Below are 12,016 nucleotides of genomic sequence, written 5' to 3'. Positions count from 1 at the left end.
TCTGGACGATTTTTATGGGGGTCAATACTTAGCAGCCCCTTTTCTCGGCGGTGATGAAAAGTTGTCTCTCTCTCTCTCTCACCATTTCTGCTCTCTCCCATTCACGTTTTTTTCTACCTCTCATGTGGGATTTAATTCCATAATTATTGTTTGCATACATTAAACATAACCTTAAAAAAATAATTCCACAAATGAAAAAAAAATAATTTTTAACAACAACAAAAACTGTGTAAAATTATAGAATTTTTTTGTTTTTGTTTATGTAATAAAAAAAGTGTGTTAATGTGCTAAATGTGTCATCTACAGAATTTGTCAAAATCGCAATAACCAAAAAAACCAAAACGAAAAAATTGTAAAAGACCAAAGGAGAAGAACGCCTAACTAAAAGCAAAACCCACAGCAAAAACAAGAAGCAGAAAAACCTCGAAGCCAACAAAAACCTGCAAAAATGTTTTCCAATATCACAAATCAATTCACATCGTTGGTGGGTGCCGTCAAAGGTGGCAACGAAGAAGACGTTCCCGCCTCTGAGGGAGCACCCGCCGCAGCTGCTGCTGCACCAGCTGCCCAACAACAGGATCCAGCAGCAGCAACAGCTGAAGGTGCCGAAGGCGAAGAAGGCAAAAGGTAAGTGTGCTGGTATTACACATTTTTTGATTTCAACATTTTCAGCTCCAAAGTGGTTCCTCTCATTCTCTGGGTATGTAGGTATATTTTTTCTTCTGAGCAAGGAACTAGGAGTGTATTTGTTTTAGCACACGTGATAAATTGTTTTGTTGTTGTAGCGTTTTTTCCAAGTCATTCTTAACTCCAGATTCCAAAAGCGGGGATGATTATTATTTTGTCAATAACATTCCAATGGTAAAAGAAAATTAACTCTCAGGACTCTCAATGAGAGAGAAAATTCTCTCTCGCTCTTTTTATTGAAATGAGAGGTATGTTTTTATATCTCTCTCTCTCAAAAACCAATGACCAACTTATCAACAAGAGAGAGTTTTGTTAAAAAAACGAACTGAAACAGAAAGCTCTCTTCTTCTGCTTCAAGGATACTATGTGTGTACATCTAACCTAGAAATTTTTTTCGTATGTGTGTGATGATTCTGTGTTATTTTTTTTTCTTTCATCGTTCATTTCATTCGTTTTTATAATCTACACGTGATTTGTAAAGACAATTTTTCGTTTCGTTTTATTTTTTTGTTCTGCAATGCTTTTTAGAACAAACACCAACAAGGGGGTGGGGGATGATGATGATGATGAACAAGAAGAAGCATAACAATTGGTTTTGCTGATTAGAATTTTCGATATGCTGAAATTATTTTGGAGAAACATTTGGATTTTTAAAACATACTAGGATGGAAAAACATTTTGAATGGAAAAAGTGGGAATCCACATTTCGTATTCGATATAGATTTTTTTTCGGAGATAGGAATTAGGAAAAGTGATTAAAAAAAACAACAAATCATAACTGCATCCGCTCAATTTGGGTCGTCGTGGTTGCATGTTATGTCATATTATGACCACTTAAGCTTAATTGTATCTTAAGTATGTCTGGTTTCCTTGTTTCCATGAGACAATTAGGTTAGTTTTTTGTAAGGATACTAGTATATCGTATACCTTGAATGAGTATCTACTGTGATTATGAATTTTGATTTTTTTCAAAGGGATATAGTTACTTATTGTTTTGAAATGTGAATAAGTAACTTTATCCCTTTGAAAATAACATAAAAAATAATCTAAACTCTCAAAATCCATTGGTTTGAATGTAGATCTATCCAAATATAATAATTATTGTTCGTTCTTCTTCTTGATTTATTTTCACATCATTAAGAATATGCAAGTGAATAACATATGTAACATTTTTTAAATAGATTCTTTACAGATTGTGAACATAAAATGTGGAACTATTAAATAGTTTTATAGACCAATTGACTCAATATCAAACTCAGTATCCCCAAAAAAACCCCTTAGATTTGTTTATTGTAATTGAAAAACAAATTGGGGCATACTAAGTGGACGACCATATTTTTTAGGGATAGGTAAATCGGCTTTTGACTAATCGATTAATTGACTTTTTGTATAAAAAAGTCTAAAAGTCCATGTCGACTTTGGATCTTTAAGATAATCGATAAGTCGACTTTTTAAGATCGACTTTCGATTTTCTTCATAAACACTTGTTTCATTATCAGAAAAACCAAGATTTTTAGTCGATTTTGAATTAGTCGTTAAAAGTCGAAAATATATTTTGGACTGGTTTGACAAAATCGAAAGATCAAAAAATCAACTTTTCGGCCAAGGGCAAAAAAAAAAAAAAAATCCCTAATATATATTTTTGGGCCTAATAATCATGTTAGAATAATTATCATCAAAAATGGTGTTCTAACCAATTGGGGTTTGAATCACGGCACTCTTTGGGAACGATAGGCCTTTTTTCGGCCTAAACGGTCTACAGTTCTCTTATTTCATCCTGTCATAAGCCTTCTGTATCGATTTTTAAAGCATTGTGATATATATATTTTTTCAAAATTATGCAATCAATTGTAAATACGAATTGTCTCTATAGTATGTTTTCAGCCAAGGGCAAAAATTGAAAAGCATAAAAATCGATTTTTTTTGTCAGAGGCAAAAATCGAAAATTACAAGAGTCGATTTTTACGCTTGACTACGTATCCCTAATATATATTTTTTTGGGCCTAATAATGAAGTTAGAATAATTATCATCAAAAATGGTGTTCTAACCAATTGGGGTTTGAATCACGGCACTCTTTGGGCACGATATTTTCAAGATAGGATTTTTTCGACCTAGACTGGGGAACAGTTGTTTTATTTCAGCTTGTCATAAGTCTCCTATATCGATTTTTAAAGCATTGTGATATATCGACGTTGTTTTATTTCAGCCTGTATGGAAGTTTCATATATCTTACGTCTGCTAAGTACATTTTTGCTATAACTTTGGTTTGGATTGATTTACAAAAATTTAATGCATTGTGATATATATATATATATATATATTTTTTTTTTTTTCAAACTTATGCAATCAATTGTGAATACGAATCGATTCAACAGAGTTTTTATTCTTAATCTCTACATATTAATCTCAATATTGTCATCCAATATTTTCCTGTGGCGATATATGGAAATGATTTTTGCCACCTCATTGAAATGGTTTGATGTCCTTAAAATGTTATATAATATTCAGTCCAATATGTTAGTGCAGTTAAAATCTTGTTCCGAGTTGCGGTCGATCTTCTCCCTGCCCTGCAACAGTCCTGAATTATATGTTCGGATGTGGGAAAATTAATTGATGTATGGCAAGTCCAAATTCAAACCCGTCCTATGCATTTTTTGTCCTACCCATGGCGGCATGTCACATTGCATATTTCAGGAATAATGTGACTGGCGGACGATAAAAGTAGTTTTATACAATTTATTAAATGTGGTACTAGCCCGGTCGGAAGGATTTTCTAGGTGAAGATCTCGATTTATTGTATTATTAAGCTCTCTCTTTATGGTCATTCCATTGTGGAGAGCCTGCAGTTACAAGCTCAAATGGTAGTAGCTTCGGCTACGAAAACGTGCAGAGTTTAGTCTGTGGGTGACCACTCCCGGACTAGCAGGCTTGTGGAATAATTGTTGGGAGGGGTGAGATGCATGGTGGCTACAAATATCGTGAGATATTGGTGGTCACTTTTGTTTTGTATCCTCTTTCAGCGAGAGAGTCTGCATGTTAGTCCTAATGGTAGTAGCTTTGGCTATGAAGCTGGGCAGAGGCTATAGTCTGTGAGTGACCAGTCTCGAACTGTTTGGGGTTCTACTGGTAATAGCTTTGGCTATGAACCTGACCGAAGGTTTCGGTAGCACGGGTGTCAGGGCCCCTAGGTCTGCGGATCTAGCCTGGCAGTTGGTGTTGGCCCTTCGGGGAGCATCGTGCTGGTTGTGGTTTAAACCCAAATCGCGGGGAGAGCTTTGGCTCGGTGTGGAGTTGCATTACAACCGGGTGCCTGACCCATAGAAAGGCAGGAGTTTTAGATGGGCTCCGCTCCTCATCCAAGGAGGTGATCGCGTCCAAATACGTGTGATCGATTGGTACCTGCATTTCGGTGTGGGGGCGTTGGTTGACGCTTTGTATTAACTGGTGTTTACAGCACCGTGGGGTAAGACCGCAAGGTAGGTACCCACGTACTCTAAGCATCTCTGTATTATTAAGCTAATTTAGACCCTCCAAGTCACCGGCATTTCCTCCATAAGCAAAAAACCAGTGAGCGGAGCAATACAGTCGGACGGGGCCGACCATATGATACCCTACACAACTACCACGGAACTAAAAATTTCTGATGTTCGGCTTTCAATTGTGGTCTATAGATCGACTCGAAAATAACACAAAAAAATAAGTTTTCGGTCCACTTCATTCCAAAATTATTATCTGATCATCACCGAAAATTATAGGCGTTGTCCTTGACCATAACTGGAACCTCATGGAACATTTCAAAGCGATCAGCGCTATAGTTCCGCTCTCTAGAGTGATAATGGGTTACTAAATAATATACGAATACGGAGATACCTATAAATATGTAGGTGTAACTCCCACATCCGAGCACATACAACAATATAATTGGTATTAATTTAAAGGTCAACCACTCCTCTTGGATATAATATCAATTTCTCGGGTCTATGACCTTCAGGGTTAAATAAATTTCTCACACAAAAGTCAAGGTCCATTTAACCCCCTAAATATTGACCGATCTTTATGAAAACAGGTATGCTTATTCTTTGGCCCGATCCCCTTCTCCATGGAAAATTTCACGATGTTCGGGCCATTATTGCGGCCTCTGCAGCGGTCAGAAAAACCGACAAAAATTTAGTATTTGGTCCATTTCATCCCCTAAATATTAACCGATCTTTGAAACAATATCCAAAACCAATAGGCGTCTTCATTGGCCAGAACCCATCCTACATGCAAAATTTCGTGAAGATTGGGGCCTGTATCGTGTTTACAAATTATAATGGACAGACGGACGGACGGACGAACACACATGTCTAGATCGACTCAGCTAGTCGAGATATGACGATCGGTATACTTAAAGGTGGGCCTAGGACCAATATTTCGCGGCGTTACAAACTTTTGGGTATAATTAAACCCTATTTATAATTTCTTATACGATTAGAATTTAATTGCCTCGGGTTTTATTCAGACATATGGGAAAATCTATTCTAGTAGGAAAAAGGAAACGAGGTAGATCCATGGTTCCATTTGAGAATATGCATAGAATCACAAAGTACAGGTCGCATTTATGATCCGAATGAGATGCAATTTGGTACAGTTTACTTATTTGGTCCAATAACGAATTCTATTGAATTTGAAAATCTGTTCAGATACAGTTCTCACATATAGATTTCTCCGATTCCACAATAGTTCACCCAAGTCAAAATATCGTCCGATTTTAAGTTAATGGTTTACTAAACTGCTTAGATTTATCCGATTGAGACAAAATTTTGCACAACGTACTGTATTAAGTACAGTTTGACGTATGCGAAGTTTTGTTGGAATCGGTTCAGATTTAGATACAGCTCCCAAAAATATTTTTTCCTCCTATTGAATGTAAATGGCACATCAAACTTTCAAAGTTTGTACGATTGAAACAGACCACATATTTCATTTTGTCGATGTCATTGTCCCTCAGCAATACTACCAAAGTGATGAAGGGTACCATAATATAACCAACTGAGAGGTATATTTTCCACTAAGAAACAAATTCTCATTTTATTTTCCTGTATATTTTTCTTTAGGAAAAATTCTCCCTGGACATTATATTTTCCAAAGAAAGAAAAACGTCTTCCAAAGAACCCGAGAATTCTTTTTTTACGCAATATGAATCGTTTCGGAGAATCGCTTATTTCTGTAGGACATATGGGAATAAAATTCGCAAAGTCGGAAAAATTCAATTTTTCTATTGAAAAATATCATCTGGTTCTGGAGTATATTCTCAGTTCGTCCCTGAGCACTATGCATTTATTTTTGCACAAAAATCGGATCCTAAAATTTACCTTTTTCCTTTGGAAAAAATCGGTCAGTCCTTAAGGAGTAATTTTACATGTAAGACCCTATTAAATTTGTCATTCCGTTTGCAACACCTCGAAATATTCACCGGAGACCACATAAAGTATATATATTCCTGATCAGAATCAAATTCTATGTCGATTCATGCGTCTGCTTGTCCGTCTTTTGAAATCACGATAGAGATAGATAAATTTATCAAAATTGATCCCCGTTTTGGTACAATCCAATAAAACGATATCCCCCTATTAGGTAATCATCTTTTTCTCACGTCTTTTTTGGTATATAGGAGTCTCCAATAATTTCACATGTTTAAATGTCATGCTCGTGGTTCTAATTTGACATTTTGAGTTCTTGTTTGGTGGTAAATCTCCAAGAAAATTATACATATCGGACGATATTTAGTTATATTCCACATATATGTCTCCTGGGTGCATTTTCCAACCGATTTAAATTACAGACAATTTTTAAACCGAATTTACTATATTTTTGCATTACGAAATTATTATAATTTGTAGTTTCGGCACCTTGGTGGGTAAATAAATTCTTTATGGAATATTTACAATATAAATCCATGTTACTGCATGACCTCCATATGGCGTTATTTTCGATATATTCAAGGTCTTAGCCAAATTTTTCAGTCTGAGTCCCTGTTGTTTGGTTTTTCCCGGCAGTAATTTTCCATGGCACAGCCAACATAAAACATAAAAATCCCGATCGATTTTAGTTATGGTTCCTTTTGAGAATATGCATAGAATCACTTTCTGAGTCGATTTACGCATGTCCGTCCGTCTGTCCGTCCATCTATTTTTGTGAACAAAGTACAGGTCGCATTTGTGATCCGATTTGGATGAAATTTGGCATAGGTTACTTATTTTGCCCAAGGACGAACCCTATTGAAATTTGGAAAAATTGGTTCAGATTTAGATATAGCTCCCATATATATTTTCGTCCGATTTAAGGTAAATGTGGCACCAAAGCCCCTATATATCTTGCGATTTGCACGAAATGTGGCACAGCGTAATAAATTAGGTCTAGAATGATGTGTGTTAAGTTTCTTGAAAATCGGTTCAGATTTAGATATAGCTCCCATATATATTTTCGTCCGATTTAAGGTACATAGTGCACCAAAGTCCCTATATATCTTTCGATTTGCACGAAATTTGACACAGCGTAATGAATTAGGTATTGAATGATGTGTGTTAAATTTCGAGAAAATCGGTTCAGATTTAGATATAGCTCCCATATATATTTTCGTCCGATTTAAGGTAAATGGTGCACCAATGCCCCTAAATATCTCTCGATTTGCACGAAATTTGGCACAGCGTAATGAATTAGGTCTAGAATGATGTGTGTTAAGTTTCTTGAAAATCGGTTCAGATTTAGATATAGCTCCCATATAAATTTTCGTCCGATTTAGTGTGAATGGTCCACCAAAGTCCCTATATGTCTTTCGATTTGCACGAAATTTGGCACAGCGTAATGAATTTGGTCTAGAATGATGTGTGTTAAGTTTCCTGAAAATCGGTTCAGATTTAGATATAGCTCCCATATATATTTTCGTCCGATTTAGTGTGAATGGTCCAACAAAGTCCCTGTATATCTTTCAATTTGCACGAAATTTGGCACAGCGTAATGATTTAGGTCTAGAATGATGTGTGTAAAGTTTCCTGAAAATCGGTTCAGATTTAGATACAGATCCCATATATATATATATATATATTCGTCCGATTTTATGTAAATGGTGCACGGATTTGCACTAAATTTGGCACAGCTTACTTAATTAAGTCTAGAATGATGTGTGATAAATTTCGTGAAAATCGGTTTAGATTTAGATATAGCTCCCATATATATTTTCGTCCGATTTGAGGTAAATGGTGCACCAAAGCCCCTCCGGCTTATGAACGTTCCGTACTGGTTTTATTTTTGTCTTTTCTGATTGGAAAAGTATTTATTTATTCCAAGAAGGAGAAAATATTCTCATTGAATACAATATTTGAAATCCTGAAGAAAAACGTTTCCTAGGTTATACTATTTTTTTTTTTCTTCTATGGTCTACCAAACAATAAATGTCCCATATGTCAGGATCTATGTAAGGTAAAACTTAACAATAAGACAATAATGTATACATTCCAATCCCTCCCATTAAGCCATTAAAACCTATCACTGCAAATCCTCTTATCGAGGATAGAGAAAGAGAGGCGATAGTTAATCCAGCTTAATGTTTTGAGGCGAAACAATGAATTGATCGATCAAGGACCTCGATATACAAATGGTTAAATGGAAAAAGTGTTATACAAGTGTTATGTATTAATGTATGTATGTTTGTGTAGGTATATAAATATATATGAATGTTTCAATATATTGATAGATTACACAACAACGACACTTAATCATGTTTGTTGTTGTTGTAATTGAATTAACCTCTTTTGCAAACGGGGTCCCATAAATACGTTATGTCAAAACTGGGATACAAGAAAACTTTCAACAACTCAAATGGATTGGCTGGAATATTGTTGTTGTTTTTGTTCGGTTTGAAATATGTCAGACTTGATGTCGTCTATGATAAACTTTGGGGGTTTTTTGATTCTATAAATTGGCCATATAGTTGGCAATTGATGATGACAGAGTGAAGAGCAAATAACAAATATTGATAATAGTTTTTTTTTGTTTTTTGGCCAAAATTAGATGTCCCAGTTTTGTATTTGCCTTTGGTTTCGTTTTTTCTTCTTCTTCTTTGTTGTTTTATTTGTTATATGCCTACCAAAAAAATCTATAGAGGTCAAATATTTGAGAGTAAAAAAAAATACCCACATACATTTTTTTCAACAGAAGATAAAAATGCAACAACGACCTCAACGATGCTGTTTGTTTTTTTTTTTCAACTCTATTTGTCCAAGGATTCTTGTGTCACTTTTCATTTTAATATTCCCATTAATGAGAGAAGAGCAGCAGCAGAAATAAATTCTTCAGTCTTTGCTTTGGCTTATCCTTTTCTTTTGTTCCAAACATTTCTGTTTGGATTTCGTTTTTTGGTTGCCAGGAATATTGGAAAACGCCAGGAAGAATTCTACTAAGGGAAGATTTTTATGGTGGTGGTGCTCGGGCTGGTGGTGCTGCTGGTGGGGGTTGTCAAGTTTATGAGTTTGCGTAGTTCTACTGTTCGGTTTCGTTTTTTTTTCATTATTTCTTAGTGTTGGGGTAGTTTTCTTATCGGAAGGCCTTTGGGAGGAGGGTTTTGGGGGGTAAGTAGTAAGTAAGTTAGGACTATGAATTGAATCATTGTTTACACATGGCCACAAGGGCCACACAATTGAATTGATTGCTTTAGAGGGGAGCCATAAATAACATTGTGTCGTACCAAGAGCAAAAACAAATCAATACCGCCGTCACTAACCAACTAACCTAACCATATGGTTTAGTTTCTCAAGCTACTTTTCTTTTCCCATGATTTTCTTTTCCCGTTTGTTTTCTTTTCCATAAAAAAAAAATAATAATAATAAACACAAGATGTGTTAATGGTTTATTTATTCATTTCATGAATGTGGATGAAATTGATTTTTATTTAAAAATTACAAAAGTCATAAAAAAGTAATAATCACGATATTTGCTCTAAAAGGCCTCCTCAGGCATTTCAGTTATTTTCTCGTAGAAAAAAAAAACATCGCCAAGTCCCTATTTTTAATAGGAAAAATTATTTTCGGAGTTTTTTGAGAAACAGGTCTTGGGAGCACTGAGAATTGTTTTCTTATATAAAAAATCCTACTTAAGCCCACATGATTATAGAAAAAAAAAAACTGTAAGAAAAGTAGTAAAGTCGGACGGGGCCGACTATATTACACCCTTCACCACAGATTAATACTAACAGACGTCGCATTTTTAAAGGACCAGTAAAATGAAATTGGATCCATAAACATGTCATTCTGCAACCGATACTAATTTTTCATTTGATCAGATATAGAAGCTATATCTAAATCTGAACCGATTTTCACGAAACTTAACATACATAATTCTAGGCCTAATTCATTACGCTGTGACAAATTCCGTGCAAATCGAAAGATATATAGGGTCTTTGGTTTACCATTTACATTAAATCGGACGAAAATATATAGGGGAGCTATATATAGATCTGAATCGATTTTCACGAAACGTAACACACATCACCTAATTCATTATGTTGTGTCAAATTTCGTGTATATCGAAAGATATATAGGGTCTTTGGTGCACCATTTACATTAAATCGGACGAAAATATATATGGGAGCTATATCTAAATCTGAATCAATTTTCAGGAAACTTAGCTCACATCATTCTAGACCAAATTCATTACGCTATGGCAAATTTCGTGCAAACTGAAAGATATTAAGGGACTTTGGTGCACCATTTACCTTAAATCGGACGAAAATATATATGGGAGCTATATCTAAATCTGAACCGATTTTCTGGAAACTGAACACACATAATTCTAGACCTAATTCTTTACTCTGTGTCAAATTTCGTGCAAATTGAAAGATATTTAGGGACTTTGGTGCACCATTTACCTTAAATCGGACGAAAATATATATGGGAACCTTACCTAGATCTGAACCGATATTCACGAAACTTAACACACATCATTCTAGACCTAATTCATTACGCTGTGCTAAATTTCGTGCAAATTGAAGGATATATAGGGACATTGGTGCACCATTTACATTAAATCGGACGAAAATATATATGGGAGCTATATCTAAATCTTAACCGATTTTTCCAAATTTCAATAGGGTTCGTCCTTGGGCCTAGTAAGTGACCTATGCCAAACTTCATCCAAATCGGATCATAAATGAGACCTGTACTTTGTTCACAAAAATACATGGACGGATATGCGTAAATCGACTCCGAAAGTGATTCTATGGATATTCTCAAAAGGAACCGTGTGTATATCTCCTTTTCTTTTTGCCTGTTACTTAGAAAATGCTCAAGACTTGTCATTCAGGTCCCTTGAGAATGACATATTTTCTATAGAAAGAATTTCTGAAGCTCCATCAAGGGGACTTTTTTCTTTAAAAAAACTAGTTCCACGAGAATAATTTATTCTATAGAAAAAATCTCAGAATATTAGGACGACAAAGTCAAATTCCATTTGCCCTGAACAAGACCTTTTCTTCAGAAAAAAAATTTCTAACGACCTGAAGAAGATTTGTTTCTACGACAAAAATCCCTAGCGAAAAACTCCTCAGGGCACTTTTTCTATAGAAAAAACTTCTAAACACCAGATGAAGACTTCTATACAAAAGAAGTAATTCACCCTGCCGAAATGACTTTTCATCGGGACAAATTCGAAGTCAGCGAGGAAGGCTATTTCAGGTCCAATGAATTCTCTATGCAAAAATTTCCTCACTAAATGTAAAACATTTTTTCTATAGAAAAATATCCTCACGCACCTTATGAAATATTGTTTCCTATATTAAAAAAATTATATCCCAGCAGTGGAAGTGTGATAAAAAAATCATGGAGAAAATCTTTACAATTTAGACCCTGAAGATGACCCCTCGCCAGAGAACTTTTTTTATAGGTAAACAATTATCAGAAAAACTTTTCTAGAAAAAGCTTCTTAGACCCTAAAGAAGACCCCTTTGTTCGCCTGCATTTTTTGTCAATAGGACAAAATTTCGTTTTGTATAAAAAATTATCAGAAAGATTTTTCTAAAAAAAAAAAATCTGACCACAAAAAAACTTTTTACAGAAAAATTATTTCCAGGACTAGAATAATACTTTTTTAATAAAAAAAATTTGTAGTCCCTGAAGAAGATCGCTCAGTTCGCCTGAGAATGATTTTTTGTCAATAGGAAAAATATTCTTTAGTATAGAAAAAAATTGCACAAAAATTCTTCTAGGGCTGAGGAAGACCTTTTCTATAAAAAAAAGAAAAAATTCCATTAAAACAGTCCATTAAAACATTTTCTATACATATAATAGACTACAA

At 34.8% G+C, this 12,016-nt stretch overlaps 1 protein-coding gene across 1 annotated transcript in view; it reads left to right on the top strand.

Moving 5' to 3' along the window:
• Nucleotides 1-432: 432 nt before the first annotated feature.
• Nucleotides 433-12,016, top strand: part of LOC133330304 (synapse-associated protein of 47 kDa-like) — a gene marked incomplete at its 3' end in the record, with an annotated part of 105,278 nt that continues 93,694 nt past the window's right edge. Inside the window, exon 1 of the mRNA XM_061538754.1 lies at nucleotides 433-627. Within this exon, the coding sequence (XP_061394738.1) occupies nucleotides 449-627 (179 nt within the window). The remainder of the gene's footprint in view (nucleotides 628-12,016) is intronic.

Source organism: Musca vetustissima, unplaced genomic scaffold, assembly GCF_032173495.1.
Source record: "Musca vetustissima isolate MV318-11 ecotype Yass unplaced genomic scaffold, APGP_CSIRO_Mvet_v1 utg123765, whole genome shotgun sequence".
NCBI lineage: Eukaryota > Metazoa > Arthropoda > Insecta > Diptera > Muscidae > Musca > Musca vetustissima.
The sequence above is the reverse complement of the archived record's forward strand: the minus strand, read 5'-3'. Positions and strand labels throughout refer to the sequence as shown.